Source organism: Microcaecilia unicolor, chromosome 6 (genome assembly GCF_901765095.1).
Source record: "Microcaecilia unicolor chromosome 6, aMicUni1.1, whole genome shotgun sequence".
NCBI lineage: Eukaryota > Metazoa > Chordata > Amphibia > Gymnophiona > Siphonopidae > Microcaecilia > Microcaecilia unicolor.
This window is the reverse complement of record NC_044036.1, coordinates 29,679,157-29,700,305: the sequence shown is the minus strand read 5'-3', so window position 1 is coordinate 29,700,305 and position 21,149 is coordinate 29,679,157. Positions and strand designations below refer to the sequence as shown.

At 42.0% G+C, this 21,149-nt stretch overlaps 3 protein-coding genes across 3 annotated transcripts in view; 1 reads left to right on the top strand and 2 right to left on the bottom strand.

The window, feature by feature from the left end:
- The window catches only part of LRRC42 (leucine rich repeat containing 42), a 35,417-nt gene extending 33,731 nt beyond the window's left edge, over positions 1–1,686 (bottom strand). Inside the window, exon 1 of the mRNA XM_030205941.1 lies at positions 1,597–1,686. The gene's annotated coding sequence lies outside the window, so the exon portion shown is untranslated. The remainder of the gene's footprint in view (positions 1–1,596) is intronic.
- Positions 1,687–1,715: 29 nt separating this feature from the next.
- HSPB11 (heat shock protein family B (small) member 11) lies at positions 1,716–12,716 on the top strand. Its single transcript, XM_030205944.1, has 5 exons — positions 1,716–1,903; positions 7,184–7,290; positions 9,822–9,890; positions 12,144–12,187; positions 12,588–12,716. The coding sequence occupies exons 1-5, from the start codon at positions 1,803–1,805 to the stop codon at positions 12,705–12,707; spliced, it is 441 nt and encodes a 146-aa protein (XP_030061804.1). The 5' UTR covers positions 1,716–1,802; the 3' UTR covers positions 12,708–12,716.
- A 1,900-nt stretch (positions 12,717–14,616) lies between these two features.
- The window catches only part of DIO1 (iodothyronine deiodinase 1), a 28,334-nt gene continuing 21,801 nt past the window's right edge, over positions 14,617–21,149 (bottom strand). The window contains exon 4 of the mRNA XM_030205846.1: positions 14,617–16,896. Within this exon, the coding sequence (XP_030061706.1) occupies positions 16,831–16,896 (66 nt within the window). The 3' untranslated portion in view covers positions 14,617–16,830. The remainder of the gene's footprint in view (positions 16,897–21,149) is intronic.

The following is a 21,149-nucleotide window of genomic DNA, read 5'->3' as shown; positions in this document are numbered from 1 at the left end:
CAATTCTCAATGCAGCTCCTTGTGACTCTGGGCAAGTCACCTAATACTCCATTTTGCCCTACTTACAAAATAACACTATAAGGCTAACAATAAAGCACACTTTACCTGATCATGATTCTACATTTATGTGTTTGAGTCACCTTATCTAAAACTTCATGCCGGGTTTTACTTCCACTGCTTTCCATTGAAAGCAGTGGAAGTAAAACCCGGCTAGCTCAATTACTTCCATTGAAAGCAATGGAAGTAAAACCCGGATGGCTCAATCCGTCCTCCTTTTTCTGGAGCCATATGGTAACCCTACTAGAGCGCTACTAGGGTTACGCAGCGCTGTACAATTTAACAAAGAGAGACAGTCCTTGCTTGAAGTGTAAATAAAACAGCGAGGCTCTTACGGAGGGAACAAATATATTCCCGATACTATAGATATCTCGGGTACAGAGGCTTCAGGGTTTGTTTGTTTTTTTTAAGTGGAGAGGTGTGGTAGCTGTGTTAGTCCACTCTTAAAGGTTATCAATAGAAATCAAACAAAATAAAACATGGAAAAGAAAATAAGATGATACCTTTTTTTATTGGACATAACGTAATACATTTCTTGATTAGCTTTGGAAGGTTGCCCTTCTTCGAAAGCTAATCAAGAAATGTATTATGTCCAATAAAAAAGGTATCATCTTATTTTCTTTTCCATGTTTTATTTTGTTTGATTTGGTTTTGTTACGTATTTTGTAGTGCTGATCCTGAATTATGCAAAATACAAAATAATATTCAGATCCACACTACTGCTAATAATATTGAAAAATCAAAAAACAATGTAAGCAGAGTAGTACTGTCTATATATCAAAAAAATCACTTTTGATATATAGACAGTACTGCTCTGCTTACATTGTTTTTTGATCCTGGATTATGGCCACATTGTTTTAAGAGAAATCATGTCGTCTTTACGGGTTGTGTAAATAGAGAACACAAAGAACTTTAGGTGATAGCTTTTGGTTGGATTAAACATTTCTAACTAGTTTTCAGTAACATGGGCCTTTACCAGGTCAGAGCACAGTGAGTTGAGAATGTGTCTGACTACTATGCAAGTAAGCTATAATTCAACGTGGGGGGTGTTTACTTTCAAAGTTAAAAAGACTTGCAAAAAGATGTGTATGGAAGGGGAGTGAAAACAGAAATAAAAAGTACCCCTGCCTACACGATCTATAGGAGTAGCCTAATACCTCAGTCCATCCCAAAGTGCACTATAAAACTACTCCCATTACTCTTAGTTATTCGATATTTTACATTCCAGAGCCATCAACGTTGAAATCATGTTCATCAGAGACTACGCATAATGCTAAACTATAACACTAGTGCCTATATTCTTGCAGCAGCTCTGGACTTCTGCGGAGCTCTGAGAAAAGCTGGGAAACTCAGGACAATACAATCCCCATTACCGGAAGATACCAGATATGAACTGTCCTCTGCCAAAGGGTTTCATCCCCCTATGGCCCTACCCCAAGACAGAGCATTAAAAAAAAAAAATTGGTACACAACGACAGTTCTATATCCTTCATACTTTAAATGAGGGGGGAAAAAAAGCATTAGACACAAACAGCTAACCGCGGTCTTTCTCTTTAGCACTTCGCTCTCTGCTTCGAGTCGGAACCGATGTGCAACGGAACAGCGGGGGCCCGTGTAGGGATCGCACCGGAAGTTCAGGCCGCGCAGCCTGGCGTTGCCCCTAGCAACCGAGCGACTCTTAGTCTTCTGCACTGTCTGGCATTGCGGTCTCCGAAACGCTTGTTGTGCCGACGAATCGGCGCGCGATGACTAAACTGAGCGATGTTTGCCTGAGCTCGTGCGGAGCTACCGTGGTTTTAGCTACATCCTGCGATGAGCGCTACCCGCCCGAAAACATCCTGGATGGGTAAAGGCGTCTTAGCGAGACTCTCAATCGTAATTACGTAACAAGAAAGGGAAGTACAAAGATAGAGAAGCAGAGAATCCAGCACACCTCTCTGCATTTGTTTTGGGAGAAAAGGCAGTGATAATTTATGACGGGAGCCCATTTAGAAAGCTGCGTTAGGTTTTTAATGCACGTAAACATACCTAACACACAGCAAGAACAGCGGAGAAAAGTTGCCCCCCACCACCACCCCCCAAAGCAAATGGGATGCAAATTTTATATGCGCTAGTAACATGAAACACCAGTGCAAGAGCACCTCAGAACCCTTCCCTTGTGCCATGAAATATAAGGCCCCCACAATTTTTTTTGCAGTTTAAGGGGGCCATTTACAAAGGCGTGCTAGCGTTTTTAGTGCGCGCTACAGATGCCTATAGGAATATATGGTCCTCTCTAATATTTAGCACGTGCTTGTTTTTAGTGCACGCTAAAAATGGTAGCACACCTTTGTAAAAGGACCTAAATTCCCTAAGAGGCGGCAGCAGCGGTGAAAAGCATGCAGGCTCAGTGCTTAGTTCAGTCTTCCCTCCTCTCCCTCTGGTTAGCTTAGCGGAGTTTAAAAAAAGGTTTGGACGGCTTCCTAAAGAATAAGTCCATAGACCATTATTAAATGGACTTGGGGAAAATCCACTATTTCTGGGATAAGCAGTATAGAATGTTTTGTACTTTTTGGGGATCTTGCTAGGTATTTGTGACCTGGATTGGCCACTGTTGGAAACAGGATGCTGGGCTTGATTGTCCTTTGGTCTTTCACAGTATGGCAGTACTTATGTACTTATAATATACTTTTGATTTGGGGGGGGGGGGGGGGAGGGAACCAAAATGTTATTGGAGACAAATTTGTGGAGATCTCTCTCTCTCTCTCTCTGTACTGCTCTATATGTTTTCTGACTCTTGTTCCCAATATGGGCAGATGTGAGGGGAAAATCTGTTCTTACCCTCCAGAGCATCAGCTATTGCGGATTTTGCAATGCCAGGCCAAAGAAGCTTGGAAGTAGCCTAGCTGCTCCTAACCAGTTGGAAGCTTCATTCAGGCCAGAGGTTCAGATGCTCTAATCCCCCAGCCCTGGAATTGCTGACACAATAGGGGCTGTGACGGTGGAACAAAGAGTGGCATAGTCAGCCACTGAAAGATGCTCACGGATTGCAATGAGTTGCCCCGCTGATCCTCTTTATTGAGTTGCCAGTGGAGGTGTTATGTCGAAAAACGGTTTGTTGGGCAGAGATGATCAGGGAAAGTCTGTACAACAAGAAGGGTCTGTTGAGGAGGGGGATTCGAGTTCAGCATCTGGAGTTTCACTTATGGGGTTGAAGAAACCAGAGGTAGCCACGTATGGGGTACTATGGACACCATGGAGCAGTTCTTATACAAGAACATGGATACCGTGTTGGAGTTCATTATTTCCTATCTGGCTCCAGAGTAGTACAACCATGGGTAGATTATTTTATAGAAGATATTTCTGAAGATACTTTGAATCTTTCTGAATTTTTGGAGAACTCTAGTATGACAGCTAAAGCCACTCGGATTGTTATGTTTGCCCTGGAACTAGATGTTTAGAGTGCATTCCATGTACAAGAAATCACTGTTTCTAGGACACAGAGTATATGTTTTGCCTGATCTTTCTAGAGAAACACAACAAAGGTATAAGTCTTTTCTTCCAAAGCGCCAGGAAAGTTTGTCCTTAGTTACAAGCTTATTTTTTTGCAGTTTTGTAAATTCCAGTTAAATGGTTAAATATAAGAATTGTATTTATGTGTTTTGCTTCAGGCCAGTGTCAAAGGTCTTGGATGCTAGATCTAGGCTCTGTTAAATTAATGGTGAATGTTAGTCTCATAACTGGAAGTATGTGTATTGATATGTCTTGTTTAAAGTTTGACTTTTTTTTTGTTTCCTATTGATAATGTTTTTATCTCATTTAAAATTGGCAGCTACTTTGTTCTGATTGTCGTTTACCTAATTGGTTACACATATTTTAGAACTGTTTATAGGGATAGTTATCCTGTATTATTTTCTGTATATTAACTGCCTTTGCATGAATGGCCTTTGGAGTGGAGGGCAACAGTGAGAATAAGAAGGAGAGATTACAAAAAAGCTGCCTTTTCTAAGGGGGTGTTTTCATCCCTTTGTGGGTACCTTATGTCTCTTTTCTGTAGTTCAGGTTTGTCTTGAAATGCATGTACCTAAAAAGTAAGGCAGAGAGAATGGAAAAGCTTCTGTCTGCTTGGCACACCCTAAAAGCAAAAGGAAGGCAGGGCTTGGTGCCACCTCTTCTAGCCCTAGGCCAGGAGTGGACCTTCACTTGCTCTGCATTTTGTTTTATTAACAAAGTTTGGTGATCCAGTAGCCATGTTAGTTTGTGAGACAACCCAAGTCTTTATCTTTTGAGATCAGAACACACATATGAAAAAGGGACTGATTGATGTGGTATTAAAAGGTTATGTACAGCAATATCATTTGTATTAGTCCAATTAAGATTTTAGTTCTATTAATAAAGAAATACAGGTTTAGAAAATTGGGCTTCTTTTGGAGTACAGAGAAGTTTCAAATGCTTCTTTGTGAATACCATCAGTATGCTGGTAGATTTAGATGCAGGCAGACTGAGTTACTCACAAAAGTCCATTAGAGGGCAACCAAGCTGCTTTTTTAAAGTTTTGGCTGAAACCGAATCTGCAACTGAAACTGTCGGACACTTTCGGCCAAAACCGAAACAACTGTCGAAACTCATTGGTTGATCTTGACCAAATGCAAAACTGAAAATTTTGTTATATATAAACTAACAAGATCCTGCCCCCCCCCCCCATCCATAGGCTTCCCCCTCCCCCTGGGCTTACCTTGCAATCGCTGGTAGTATATGGGGGTAGTTGGGGCAGGAGCAATTCCCAGTTGCTTCTATCTATGCTGGTTCTACTCTCAAAATGGCTGACCCAAAGGTCACGGCAGCCATTTTGAGAGCAGAGCCAGCATGGGCAAGAGCGACTGAGGATTTATTCTACCCCAACTACCCTGGTAGACCACCCAGGATTGTAAGGTAGGCCATGGGGATCCTGTTGGTGGGTGGGTAGGGGGGAGACACATTGGGGAGGGGGGTCCAGGAGGGGGAATTTTGTGCTAATTTATGTAAAAGTTAAGCAGATTTTATCTATGTGCACTCCTCTTATGTGAAGCACTGACTTATGGGATGCAGATGGCACAAGTGTCAAAAACTACAGGCTTTGTGTTTACCCCAAGTTTCTTTATAATGCTGCAGGGTTTTCAATTTTGCCACATGGCGAAAGCATGAATCTTTGGCTTATGCTAAAAACAGGCAGTCTGAGCTGAAACAGAAAACAGGCTGAAACTGAAATTTCCAAAAATGGATTTTTATTTTTATTTATTTATTTATTGCATTTGTACCCCACATTTTCCCACCTATTTGCAGGCTCAATGTGGCTTACAGAGTGTTGTTATGACAAGGTCATGACACGATCTTGGATACAATCAAGAGTAAGGAGAAGATGGATGAGGAATTAGAAAAGATGGTGTTAGATAGGATAGTTTAGGAGATGTATTTTATTTAGCTGTTTAGGGTGGGTTGAGTGGACTTGTGTCTTTAAGGGTTCTTTTTGTAGGCTCTATTGAAGAGATGGGTCTTTAAAGATTTGCGAAAGTTGGTTAGATTGTCCATAGTTTTTAGGGCTGGGGGTAACCCATTCCATATCTGTGTACTTCTGTAGGAGAAGGTAGTGGCGTATGCTTGCTTATATTTAAGTCCTTTACAACTGGGGAAGTTCAGATTGAGGAATTTGCGGGCTGATCTCTTGGCGTTTTTGGGCGGTAGGTCCACAAGGTTAAGCATGTACAACGGGGTGTTTGCGTGAATGATCTTGTGAACAATCGTGCAGATCTTGAATTCGATACGTTCCTTGAGTGGTAGCCAGTGAAATTTCTCTCTTAAGGATTTCGCACTTTCGTATTTGGTCTTTCCAAATATGAGTCTAGCTGCGGAATTTTGCGCTGTTTGGAGTTTTTTAATAGTCTGTTCTTTGCAGCCAGCGTACAGAGTGTTACAGTAGTCCAGGTGACTAATTACCATAGATTGTACCAAGGTGCGGAAAATGTTTCTCGGAAAGAAAGGCTTAACTCTTTTGAGTTTCCACATCGAGTCGAACATCTTTTTTGTCGTACTCTTCACGTGGGTATCGAGTGTGAGGTTTCGGTCGATGATAACTCCAAGAATCTTCAAGTTTTCTGATATAGGAAGGGTGCAGTATGGTGTGGTTATAGTGGAGTAGTTGTTAGTGTTGTATTGAGAAGTGAGTACTAGGCATTGGGTTTTTTCTGCATTGAGTTTTAGCTGGAATGAATCTGCCCAGCTGTGCATGGTTCTGAAGCTTTGGTTGATCTCATTAGTGATTTCGTTTAGATTATGTTTGAACGGGATGTAGATCGTGACATCGTCTGCGTATATGTAAGGATTGAGGTTTTGATCGGCTAATAGTTTAGCTAGAGGTGTCATCATTAGGTTGAAGATAGTTGGTGAGGGGGGGGATCCTTGAGAGACTCCGCATTCTGGTGTCCATGGAACTGATCTTTCGGCGTCTGTTTTGAGCCAGTTTCAACGCTGAAACCGAAATTTGGTTATCCTCTAAAATCTGCCCCTCTGTGCTGTTCCCTTTACTGTGCCCAGGAGGGATGCACTCTCTTCTTAATGCATTCTTTGCTCTAGCATACAGCACATGTGATAAGGTAACCTCAAAGGAAAAAGACCTTGCAAGTTATTTTGACACTAATAATACTCCTGAAACAAACCCTTTTTCAGTGGAAAGGAAGTTCTAGAACTTGTGGTTTCAATATGAAGCTCCAAGGGTGTAGATTCAGGAACTTCAGAATGGGTGGTGGATGCCTGGAATTCCCTTCCAGAGCCTAAAAAATGTGAGATAAACACAGAGGATCCCTGATAATAAGAGGATGGAAATGAAACAGAAAGATAACCTGGCTGCAGGATGAAAAGCTACAATCCTAAACTGGGGGGGGGGGGGGTAGGGGAGAGAACCTTTACACAGCAGCAGTTGCAACTCTGAAACACTGGTACTACTTTAATAGGCTAAGTGAGTGGCACAATGAAAAGGGGTCTGGGTGTTGGGTATCATATGAGAATTTTATACACATCTACCCAAAGTGGACAAATCAATGCCGGACATAGCAGACAGGCCATTTTACTCCTCATGCTATGTTTCTATTGCCTCTTTTTTTTCTTTTCATAGGAAATCAGAAACCTTTTGGACAACAACTGGAATATTCCCCCAGGAATTCATTATTGGCTTCAGTGGGCCTGCAAAAATCAACAAACTTACAGTGCAGTCTTACTTAGGTAAGTTAGTAATATGTATATTTCTTTTATAGAGACAATTTGGAGTGGAGGAGTAGCCTAATGGTTAGTGCAGCAGCCTGAGAACCAGGGGAACCAAGTTCAATTCCCACTATAGCTCCCTGTGGCTCTGGGAAAGTCACTTAACCCTCCGTTGCCTCAGGTACAAAATAAGTGCCTGTATATAATACGTAAACTGCTTTGTGCATGTCTCTTCAGCTTTCACCCTGTGTAATTCCAGAATGCACCACATTATCTATGGCTGCCTATCATGGCAGAACCCCACTTTCCACTTAAGATGGTGGGCTCTGCTTTTCTTTAATTTTTTCTAATCACCTATTTGTTGTACGAGGAACAGACAACAAGCACAGTAACTAGGTGCTATGTGGAGTTCTGTGGCTGTACTCTTACTACACTGATCTGCTGTTAAATAGATGTGTTACTTTTAATTTAAGCCCATCTGCAAAAACTTTGCTAAGGGGCCCATTTACTAAGTCGTGATAGGCCTACCGCTTGCTAAAACAGCACTGCCACTGGATGTGCAGAGGCATCCCACAGTACTTAGTGTGGGCTAATCCTGTACTGGAAAATATTTATTTTTTATTTTCCAGCGCAGGAAGCGTGTCTGCACTAATTGGGTAGCATGGGCACATTGCTGCATGGTACCCAATTACCTCAGGAGTAGTGCGGGAGCCCTAACTGCCTCCTAAATAAGTGGCAGTAATGGTAACGCGCTAATATGTAGTTCTGATTTCCTAATAAAAATAAGTAGAGGAGCAGGCTAGTGGTTAGGGTAACAGGCTGAAAATCAGGGCAGGTCCCAGGAAACATCAGAACAAACGGTCTGTTAACACCAAGGCAGCGAAAGAAATTAGCAAACCAACGTATGTAGAGGTCCAAAATCAAGGTATTTTGCAAAGATATCACCAAAACAGGGAAGATATGGTATACCGATAGCGAGGTTGCGTTAGAGACTATAGTAGACCAGATGTCTAAATAAAAAGCAGACAAAAAAAACACTGTCAACTGCTAAGCAAGATGTAAATAGGAAAAACAAACATAGTTTGAAATGTCTATATGCAAATGCCAGAAGCCTAAGAAATAAGATGGGAGCGTTAGAATATATTGTGCTAACTGAAAAATTAGATATAATAGGCATCTCTGAGACCTGGTGGAAGGAGGATAACCAGAGGGACACTGTCATACCAGGGTACAAATTATAGTATAGTGATAGGGTGGATTGAATTGGTGGAGGGGTATGTTAAGGAGGGCCTTGAATCAAATAGATTGAAAATTCTGCAGGAAACAAAACACATCTTGGAATCCCTATGGATTGAAATTCCGTGTGTAATGGGGAAAAGGATAGCGATATAGGTGTGTACTACCGTCCACCTGACCATGATGAATAGACAGATGTAGAAATGTTATCACAAGTTAGGGAGGCTACACAAAAAGTAGCACGTATGAGTTTATCTTGTTGGGCAGACTGGATGGACCGTGCAGGTCTTTTTCTGCCGTCATCTACTATGTTACTATGTAATATAACATAGTAACATAGTAGATGACGGCAGATAAAGACCTGTACGGTCCATCCAGTCTGCCCAACAAGATAAACTCATATGTGCTATACCTGACCTTGATTTATCCTTGCCATTTTCAGGGCATAGACCGTAGAATTCTTCCCAGTACTTGCCCTGCCTCTCAACCACCGGTGCTGCCACCCAATCTCCGCTAAGCTTCTGAGGATCCATTCCTTCTGAACAGGATTCCTTTATGTTTATCCCACGCTTTTTTTAATTCCGTTACCGTTTTCATCTCCACCATCTCCTGCGGGAGGGTATTCCAAGTATCCACCACTCTCTTTAATGGGGAAATTACATGTGGCCATTACAACAACAACAAAAAAACCCCGATCACAAGAGGGAAGGAGGCTAAGAAGCTCGCACTCCGGTTAATTGAGATTAGGATTTGAGTGGGAGGGCAGGGAGGGGGTGAGGAAGAGGGATGGGGGGAGGGGAATTGACGTATAGAAGGCAAGGGGGATTGGGATGGAAGGGGAGGGGGGTACATGGGGAGAAAAATAAAAGTTTTGAGGATATAATGTTGTCCCATCTGTTGAATATGGTCTTGCATTTGTGGTTGTTATGGGACATGTTGCTTTCCATACAAATTGTTCATTATTAGTGTTAAAGCTACTTGAGACCACAGGAAGAATGGCAGCTACATGTGTATTAGCATGGAATGCTTGACATTATACTGTGTATGTGTTTTATGGTCTTCTATTAATTAAAAAAGATTTAAACATAAAAAAACCCCGATCGTTGCCATTTTACTGCCGCACTGAAAGTGGCCGCAGCCCATGGGAAACACATGCTGACAGCAGCGTCAGCGAAGGACGCTTAATGAGCAGAGCCAATTTAGCTTGAAAATAGTGCTGCTCCCTCTTTTATAAATAAATGCATGGCTAAGATTTTATAAAAGCAAAGTATTGGAACCATAGGAAATATTACTACAATAACATGTCTTTATTTTAGTACGGAATTTAAAAATTGAAAAAAGCATATCCAAGGACCCAGTCAATTTTGAAAAATGTGCAGAGAAAGGTAAGTTTCAGAACACTGAAAATGTTCCAGGAGAGACACCATGAAAAATGTTACAAATAGCATTCCACTCTAATCAGTGTGCCAAAATACTATACCTGTTCTAAAATGAATACCAAGGAAGCTTAATTTGTTGCAGGAGTCACTAATCAGCGGTAACTCAGTGCCACTGGTTAGTAAATTTTTAAAAGGGGTTGTTCTAAAATAAGTCACATGTGGACCCCCTACCTATGAAGCCCCCCTGGAACCTATCGCAGGCTTCCCTGGTGTCCAGTGGATGGGGTAGGACAGGGATGTAGCCAGACTTTGGCAGGAGGGGGATCCAGAGCCCGAGTTGAGGGGGCACATTTTAGCCCCCCCGTGCCGCCAACCCCCCCCCTGCTATTGCCGACCACCCCCACCACCGACAATGACCCTCTCAACCCCCCTCCCGCCGCCAACCTGCCGTCGCCTACCTTTGCTGGCGGGGGACCCCAACCCGGCGCAAGGCTTCGTTCTGTTTCTGAGTCTGATGGCGGGTGGCGGCGGGAGGAGGGGTCAAGAGGGTCATCGGCAGGGGGATCCAGGGCCAAATCTACGGGGGCCCAGGCCCCCACGTAGCTACGCCACTGGGGTAGGAGTGATCTCAGTCGTTGCTGCCCCATCAAGCTCCAGGTTCAGAATGGCACCAGTTGACCCCTAGCAGTAACCTCTCAATACTACCGCTAGGAGTCAAGTTACCAAGTAAGGGCTTGTGGGGGGGGGGGGGGGGGGGGAGGGGCTGCCAGCTCTTTTTTATTTTCTTTTTAATCACTGTTCTCAGGAATGTTTGCCAGACAAGTAGCATGAAGGCGTAGCTGGGGGAGGGGAGCAGTCAGCAGTATTAAGCTAGCCAGGTGGTCAGTAAAATCATCCAGATCGCACACCTATTCAAAAGGTTCTGGGCAGAACACTGTTAAAGTAAGAGACCCCCTTTAAGGTGTTCCCAGGAAGGAAAATAACACCAGCAACTGAAAGCTTGCATTACTTTTCCATTAATAATGCAGCTTGCAAAGTTCACTGCAAGCTACATTATTTAATTTGTTTAATAATGAGGTTCCATGCATTTGCAGTTTACGTAGTATTGCATTCCAGTGAACTATTTTGTGTTATAGTAATAAAAACACACAATTTTGCTGTTTTAACGCACATTCCCTCCTGTTACTAAGTCGCACAGCAGTGCCGACACAGCCTATTCAAAGTGAATGGGCTGTGTCAGCATTAGCGCACTGCAGTCACTAGCACGGCTTAGTAAACTGGAGATTAAGAGGGAGATATCTTGCATTATTCCCTTAGGGAGTCTTTTGCAAAGCATAGGTAAGCCCAATGCAGACTTACCAAACGCTAAATCAAGACTACTGCCGGCCCAACGCAGCCACCAGCGGTATTTCCACCAGAGTGTGTGTCATTTTGGGGGGGCAGGGGAAAGAAAACCCCTGGAAATAGCTTGCATGGCAGTAACCCAGCATCGCTGCCCAGTTCGGGAGCCCTTATCGCCACCTCAATGGATGGCGGTAAGGGCTCCCTGCCATATGGCCATAAGAGTTGTCTTACCACATGGCCATGTTTGTTTGGGGGCTTTTTACCCACTGCGGTAAAATGGCCCCCCGCTGCTAGTGCAAGGCCCTTTATCCCGCAGGACCCTTAATGCACATTAGTAACCACTCTCACCCAATTACTTTAAGGTTAATTAGCTACTTTATTACTATATCATAGAATATTAATGGAATATGGCAGTAAATGTAAATTGTGCTCTTCACAGTAAAAGTTAGAGAGCAAAATGTCAGCTTAGGCTCACATTTTGCCATGTGTTTATCACCTATGCAGGGGTGCTTTGAATGGCCTGATGCAAACCTTTCCAGTGGATAAGCACCTCTGCAAGTAAAGAACCTTAATAAAGCAACGTCTTCTGTGAATAAAAGTTTTATTAACAATATATGCATAAAGTGATTTGCAACATTGCTAGAATTTAAGATAATATTCCCCTTTACATTGGCAAATAAATCAGTAAAGTAATTTCTGTATCTCAATCTTCTAGAAAATTTATTAAACCCAACAATTCATTTTATATTTGAATACTGTAATCTATCAATATGTGCACTCTTGTACCATTCTGAGAAAAGCATGTTTGAAAATGTAAAGGTAACATTCATTGCATTGCATTTTTTCATTTATCTGATGTGGAATAATGTTAAAAACACAAACTGACTTTTCTGTGCTCCTAAATAAATCTTGTAGAGCTTGAAAATTCAGAAGGACAACTTCAAACTGAAGAATTTATGGTGAGCACACATCATACATTCAAAAATGTTTCTGGTAAACACGATGCTGGAACCACTTTAACCCAAGACTCGGGTGTAGTGGTGTAGTAGTATAGTTTTCTTTAGCATAGAATAAGGTGTCAGCATAGGAGCCGACTCTGTGGGTGCTTCAGCACCCCCAATATTGATAAAATGCCTTGTATGTGTCCAGGGAGGGGTTATTTCCACTGGGGTTAGCACCCCCAATAATGTAAAAAAGGTGGCTCCTATGGGTGTCAGCAGTACTTGAAAAAAATGTCACAACCATCTCATTCCAGAAGCTGCTCTTCAATAGCTTTCCTGCTAAACTCAAGTGATTTGTTGAATAGATTTAACGATACCTGCCACATTGAAATAATACTAAACTCATTTTCTTCTGCAGCTGCCTGGATGCCAGGCAACATACCTGCGCTTCATCATTGAGTCTAGTTTTGATCAGTTTGTCTCCATACACAGAGTAATGGCAGATGGAAACATGGACAACATTTCATCCACTGCATAGTTCTTGTCTTCCAAACACAAACTTTGTACAGGAACATTTTGTTAGTGCCATATTTATTATATTAAGTATGTTTATTCTCAAGCATTGTATTAAAGGGATGGATTCAGTTGCAGTGGCTTTCTTTTTCATTTAGAATTAATTCAATCTCGTTATGTTTAGGCCTTTAGTAATTTTCATGGATTTAAAAAAAATTAGACTGAGTAAAAGTTCATATGACCATACATAAGTTCTAACTTTTATTCACTTGTTCAGTACCCTCCCCTTAATAGTCCCTTATTTATTTATTGCATTTGTATCCCACATTTTCCCACCTCTTTGCAGGCTCAAAGTGGCTTACAATGTATTGTTATTGGTAGATAGTAGATTAGGAGATAACAGTTATTATTATATAGAGCATAGCATAATCGAAATTTAAACAAGCAAGTGTAAGTAGATAACATTACTGATAATGGGTAAGGTAAAATGACGTAATCGAAATTCAAACAAGCAGATATAAGCTTCTTATTTGTCCTGTTTGTCTGTCCTAATTAGATTGTAAGCTCTGTCGAGTAGGGACTGTCTCTTTATGTTCAAGTGTACAGCGCTGCATACGTCTAGTAGCGCTATAGAAATGAGTAGTAGTAGTACATAAGGGACCTTTTTACTAAAGTGTGGTAAAGATTTGTACTTGTGAGGCAAGAGCACCTGAAGTGGGAGTACTGAGAGGTGGTTTGTGCCCAGGAAGCCCAATCAGAGACCCCCATTCTTTAGAGAGACGGTGGAGAAAGACCTGTATTAGGGAGATATCATCAACCTACTTCAGGCTGCTATTTAATCAAGCCTTCTTGTTGCGTGGCCATCGGCATATGCCTGAAGAAGCGTGTGACCAAAGGGGGCCCTGGTATTATCTGTCTTTGATACTGGGAAGAGGAAAGTGAAATCTGGATCACGCTCTTAGATTCCATTGAGGGCTGCAGATGTGGTGAGTGATCCCATTAACAAATACCTCTAAAACTTTAATTTTGTCTTGTCCTTTGCCTGGGGCATCGTTGAACCCCATTTGAAGGACCCCCACCTACATGGGGGCACACAGAGGAAGTCCTCCTAGGAATTTGTCATACTTCTCAGGATCAGGTTGTTGCAATTTGTACCAGGGCTACTTCTCAGATCTTGGGCTTGAGCACAGATCAAGTTGTTCCAGATGCCTCAACCCCCGTTACTGTTCTTTCTTTCTTGAACATTTGATGGATTGTTTCCAGGACTGACTCTGCGCTGCAGGGGATGTTGCAGCAAACAAGTTCTCTCAAAAAAAAAAAAAGAGTTTCTAAATTTCAAGATATTAATATTACATTAGGACAGCTTGAAGGCAAATATTATAAAGTGGAATTCCAAGTAGTAACTCTACAGGGTATAAGGGCAACAAATATTAAAGATAGTTTGTACTTACATGGGCAGGTAAGGTTTTGGAAAAGTCTGAAAGCAAAGAATGATTTTTAAATTTCCCCCAAACTTGCCTTATCTCCTACTATTTTGCTTAAAAAGTATTTTCCAATTTCTGTTCTCAGAGTTATGTGAAACATTTGCTTTTATATGTGAGAGATGGGGAGGGAGGGTAGGGGGTTTATGAGATAGCCAGTGAGCTAAGAGCCATCTGCTCCCGGTGCTTCAAAAGTTTTGATATTGTGACACATGTTTTGTACAGGCATTTACATTTGAATAAAGAGGATTTATAAGGTTCTGCAGTTGTCAGATGTGGATTCTGTCGGCATATCTAAAATGTATTATGTTCCCAGAGTACTTTCATGTGGAGAAACCAAGAAAGCTCAAGTGGTAATAGATCCCTCTACTGCTTTGGATTTTACTAATTTTTTTGGAATCCTTGACGGACACAATTCCCACTAGGGCTATTTTTTTTCTGGTCCCTCTAGCGATGGAAGCTGATTAGATTAATTTATGGGTGCAGGGTCACTCAGGCACACAGGAATTTGTTTACGCCTCAAGGTTTTTGTTTTTGATATTTATAAAAATTCACATAATTCTTTCAGTCAACCTTAGCTACCTTAGCTACTACTACATATCATTTCTAACTAGAAATGAGGTCAGCATTATACACTCACTCAATAAGGAAAATGAATAACATAGGAGAAAAAAGGAAAACCAGAGGAACTGGAAAAACTTCTTATATCAAAGCAAACTTACAGAAATAAGAAGCAGCATATATCAAGGGATACAAATCACATGTTATATACAAATCAAATGGAAACAACCAAAACCAGATGGATTTACCCTTGTCTCGGTAACAAAAAACACAATTATTAGCCCCATATTTAGGTCAGAACTTGCAGGGAAACTGAAGGAAATTGGTACCAGGGCCAAAACGTCTGGGCAGAAAGCCAAAAAGGCTTTGTGCCTCACCTGCGTGGCTCTGGAAAAATCAGAAAATATAAACACATTGACCCAAAACAATACATCTTTATAACAAAAATATAATCACAAGACCCAATTTCTATCTGGTTCAAGGACAAAAGTAGTTATCAAACTAGCATGTGAGACAAAAACCAATTGAGTGGTTTCCAAAAAATTGATCAGATCCAAATGGAAAATTCACACTTCCTTATCTCTGGATAAAAATTAGCGCATACTAATTCTTAGCAGATCCAAACGGAAAGTTCACACTTCCTTATCCCTGGATAAAAATTAGCACACGCTAATTTTTAGCAGGCGCTAACGCTAGAGACACCCATAGGAATATATGGGTGTCTCTAGCATTAGCGTGTGCTAAAAACACTAGCACGCCTAAAGTGCAGCTTAGTAAACAGGGCCGTAAGTGTAACTCCCATGCGCTAACTGTTGGAGGAATGTTCTCATACAGGTACTACACAGAAGAACTCTTCACGATAAATGAACTGATAGCGAAGTTGTAATGTGTGTTAACTGCAATGCATAGTCCTACAGTTAGCACCTGAATTAGTTTGCATGCTAATAGTTACCACTCATTAATTCACAATCTAAAGACTGGATTCAGTAAATGGTGCCCAAATTTGGGCACTGGACAAAATATCGGCAGAGTGCTGTTCTATAAAGGGGCACTCCGAGTTCAGCGTTCTTTGTAGAATAGCGCGCGAGCCCATTCCTGTGCCCAAAGTTGGACGCCAGTTATTTAGACCAGCTGAAACATAGGGTAAATGTCCGTGACCAACTTTTGGCATTTGGGCACAGGAATGACAGTATTCTATAAATCTGTGCACACTTTTTTGGAACGCCCCTGCCCATAGCCATACCCCCTTTATGAGTTGTGCATTAGGGGATTTAGGTGCACAGGGTGAAAGAATATGGCCCAGGAAGACTCACGCACAGATTCTTAATAATGATGACAATTAACTGTAATAATTGATTGTTAATTGACATGTAAGGCAATTGATTTGCATGCGCATCTTCTACTGGGGGTGTGCAAATTTCGATGCCAAAATTTGGGTGCCATATATAGAATCCAGGGGTAACTGCTTAGCACACCATTTTTTCCCCCAAATGGTTCTCTTGGTTTTGAAAAAAAGTACAATAAAACAATGCCATAAATCAACATTTAAGAAGTCATTTACAAAAATAACACGAAGACATGTAGCTGTGCAAGATCAGTCAATACCTACAGCCTACCTATACATCTATGACCATCTAATTTGTGTGGAAACAGCAGAACCACGATACGTGCACATTCTGCTCCCCAGTAAGAGGGAAACGAGCTGATTATTTTGGGCAGCTGCAAGCTGTCTTCGAAAAGGTATAATCCAGTCAGGAAGTACTTTCAGTATCACTGTTCCCACTCCTGTTGAAGCTCAACATTTGTTATCACACTGCTAACAGGCCTCCAATAGTGGCGGATTATCAATATGAGATATAACTCACATAAATAAATCTATTCTCTTCATACTCGCATTTTATCATAATTCAGCTTTCTGTTATAAAGCTTTCAGCTGAACTAGTCACTCAGAGTACAAAAACAACAGTTTAATTATTAAGAGTTCAAACATAAAATCAACTCTGCTTCCCATTTCCGTGGTTAACTACAAAAAGTGAGAACCAATAGGAAACGTTTCATTGTGGATATCATTTCAAAATCCTGGCTGTGTGGTATTTTTTTTTAGACCTATTTCATTTTTTCCAGAATAGTGTGGATTTCTTCTGGCTTATAACCCCAAGGACCCGGATCACCCTGCAAACAAAAAAATATGTAAAAAACTAATTGTAACGGTGTTTTCTGTTTCATTTCTTGTATTCTGTAATTTTAATCTTACAAAAAACATACCTCTTTCAGGCCCCTTGAAATCATATTTTTGCCATTCCTTACAGAGGGCAATTTTCTAAGATAATTCTGTAGGCACAATATTTTAATCAGCGGAAACAGGCTATCTGAAAATTTCTCACCGTGTGTTTGGGTAAAAGCATGTGCAAGTTTTGTGGAAGTGGACTAAAACAAGAAGAGGGTGGGAATTGCAATAATATATATATCTTTATATTTTCAAACAAGAAGCATAAGTGGCTGCACATACTGTTCTTACAGGCAGTTTTCAGAGTGAACATGTACTTTCACGTTGAAAAACTGGTATGAAGTCCATGAGTAAAAAGTACCCATGGACTTTGCAGCTGTGCAGGTATGACATAAACCTCTTGGACTTCTCAGTGGTAGTGGATTGTGGAAGTGGCAGTGGGAAGAGGACAAAGAGGGAGAGAGGTGCTGCACAAGGGGTGGGGGGGGGGGGGGGGGGAGAGGTGCCCAACCCACAAAGGGGGAGGGGAGGAGCCAATGTGTGAGATCAGGCCCCTTAAACGTGTGAGCTGGAGAAGGGGCCCAATTTCATGTGCTGTCTTAGCAGGGTTTAAACAAGGTTTGGATAATTTCCTAAAAGAAAAGTCAATAAGCCATTATTAAGATGGACTTGGGAAAATCCACTGCTTATTTCTAGGATAAGCAGCACAAAATCTATTTTACTGTTCTGGGATCTTGCAAGGTACTTGTGATCTGGATTGGCCACTATTGGAAGCAGGATACTGGGCTTCATGGACCTTCGGTCTACCCCAGTATGGCAACTCTTATGTTCTTAAGATCCAATTACCATTCTGATTGATTCTATCAAATAAAAGTTTAATTGTTCAGTATTAACTTTCACTGTTTTCATAGTCTAGATATGTTCTCTTCTGAAATCATACCATTGTGTTCAATTCTTAGGCTGTATATTGCTAAGGATGTAAAAAGACTTGAAGCAGTCCAGAGGGAACATGACAAAAATGGTATGGGATTTGCGCCAAAAGACATATGAGAAGAGACAAAATTAAACCTCAACTCCCTGGGGGAAGCATACACTTGCCACACCTCCTATAATGGCTACTATCACTGGTTTCCAAAATAATCCAGAAAAAAAGAGCAATTGAAACAAAGATGGATTTATAGATTACAGATTCTGATTCCAAAGGGATTGAATGGTCCCATGAAGTGGGAAGCATTTATTTGAGTATATTTTCCTTTAAGAGTTCTGGCACCTAAAGTGGAAACATAGGGGGAGGAGCTAATTGACAGCATCTTATATATCTCCAGGCACCATCTTGAAATAGGCTAGTTTAGAACTTGGATTTCCTCCTGATGCAGCAAAGTGAAACAAGGGGGCCCTTGTCGGGGATGTTTCATCTGTGTTACAGTGGATTGAAATAAGAAACTTGGAATCAAAGTGATCTATGTCTTTGTGAAAACTGGGCAACTGTATTCAGATAAGTGACTATAGACTTACCACTTGCACAGTTTAGAACTTGAGTTAAATCAATGATGATTTTTTTTTTTTTGCCCTTTTACATATAATTGCCGATTGAAAGTGGATCTTGCTGTGTGACTTACCAGCTCATTTTCGAAAGAGAATGGCGCCCATCTTTTGACACAAATCGGGAGATGGGCGCCCTACTTGCAAGGCCGCCCGAATTGGCATAATCGAAAGCCAATGTTTTGACACCCTCGACGGCTTTCCGTCACGGGGACGACCAAAGTTCACGGGGGCGTGTTGGCAGGGTAACGAAGGCGGGACTGGGGCGTGATTAGGAGATGGGCGTCCTCGGCTGATAATGGAAAAAAGGACGGTCCTGACGAGCATTTGGCCGACTTTACTTGGTCAATTTTTTTCATGACCAAGCCGTGAAAAGATGCCCGAACTGAGCAGATGACCACTGGAGGGAATCGGGGATGACCTCCCCTTACTCCCCCAGTGGTCACTAACCCCCTCCCACCATAAAAAAACAGGTTAAAATACTTTTTTGCCAGCCTCAAATGCCATACTCAGGTCCATCGCAGCACTATACAGGTCCCTGGAGCAGTTGTAGTGGGTGCAGTGTACTTCAGGCAGGCGGACCTGGGGGTGGGGGGTGGGGGGGGGGCTCAGCACCCAAGGTAAGGGAGCTATGCACCTGAGAGCAACTTCTGAAGTCCACTGCAGTGCCCCCTAGGGTGCCCGGTTGGTGTCCTGGCATGTGAGGGGGACCAGTGCACTACAAATGCTGGCTCCTCCCATGACCAAATGGCTTGGATTTGGCCGTTTTTGAGATGGGCGTCTTTGGATTCCATTATCGGCGAAAACCAAGGTCGGCCATCTCTAAGGTCGACCCAAATGTTGAGATTTGGGCGTCCCCGACCGTATTATCGAAATGAAAGATGGACGCCCATCTTGTTTCGATAATAAGGTCGGGGACACCCCTTTACGGGGCCATCCTTAGACAGTGGCGTACCAAGGGGGGGGCGGTGGGTGCAGTCCGCTCCGGGTGCACGCCGCTGGGGGGGGGTGCCGCGCGCTTGTCCACTACGTTCGTTCTGTGCTCCCTCTGCCCCGGAACAGGTTACTTCCTGTTCCGGGGCAGAGGGAGCATGGAAACGAACGAAGCGGACAGGCGCATGGCACCCCCCCCCCCCCCCCAGCGGCGTGCACCCGGTGGGGGGGGTGTCCTTTCGCCAGGGGGGGGGGGTTGCGCTGCACCTGGGGGGCGGGACGCATCGGCGATGCGCCCCGGGTGTCAGCCCCCCTAGGAACGCCACTGTCCTTAGAGATGGGCGTCCCCATTCGATTATGATCCTCTTAGTATACCTGTTTTGTTTTAGGAGCAATAGTTCCATTAAAGAATTGTTTTCTATTGCTCTTTTTTCTGAGTTATTTTAGAAACCAGTGATAGGAACCATTATCTATTTATTGCATTTGTATTCCACATTTTCCCACCGTATGGCAGGTTCAACGTGGCTTACATATTGCTAAAAAGACGGTTACAAAATTTAGATTTGTAGAAGTCTAGTACATAATACAGAAGTACAATAAACGCTTAGGGTGATAATATTAGCATAGTGTGAGAGAGGTTAATATTATTGTTTTCCATTTCTGAACTTTTCGTGATGTATGGTGGGGTGGGATTAGGCAGATCCAGGGAGGAAAAGACTTCTTGAAAAGATGTGCTTTCAGGTTTTTTCTGAATTGTAGGTAGTTTTCTGAGAGTTTCAGGTCTTTGGGTAGTGAGTTCCAAAGTTGTGTGCCTATAAACGAGAGGCTGGCGGCATGTGAAGATTTGTATTTTATACTTTTGCAATTGGGGAAGTGAAGGGTTTGGTAGGTTCTTGCTGGTTTCATTTTGTTTGAAGTAGAGGAGTGTGGTAGCCGTGTTAGTCCACTCTTAAGGTTATCAATAGAAATCAAACAAAATAAAACATGGAAAATAAAATAAGATGACACCTTTTTTATTGGACATAACTTAATACATTTCTTGATTAGCTTTCGAAGGTTGCCCTTCTTCGTCAGATCGGAAATAATCAAATGCTTATTTCCGATCTGACGAAGAAGGGCAACTTTCGAAAGCTAATCAAGAAATGTATTAAGTTATGTCCAATAAAAAAGGTATCATCTTATTTTGTTTAAAGAAATGATCTTTAGTCCAGCAAGATCACCTCTCATAGACAATCTAACCAATTTTACAACTCACCAGAGTCTACAGCATTGGTGATGAATTTTAGACATCTTTATATCCAACTATAGCCAATTAAGAAGAGGAGTGAAATAAGTGTTTCTTCCCAGTCCATGAGGTGGTGGTAGACACCACAAGATTTTTACTCTACTGCCCTGCTGATTCACTAGTGGAGACCCCAGGTTTAAACAGGCAGGCAGCTGGCATTTGCATATCCCTTGGAGCAGATACTCCCACCAGCTCAAAGCAAGTGTACTTCCCACTGCTCTAAAGACCTTAGTAAAACTTAAGATAGACAAGAGATGGGTGTTTGAGGAAATTAAGGGGAACGTTTGAAAGTCTCAAAGGTAGGTTGATAGGTGCAGCTTATAGTAATTGATAAGCAGGACAATTTTATTTTGTTACCAAAAGTGGCCAATCCAGGTCACAAGTACCTGGCAAGATCCTAGAACATTAAAACACATTTTATGCTGCTTATCCTATAAA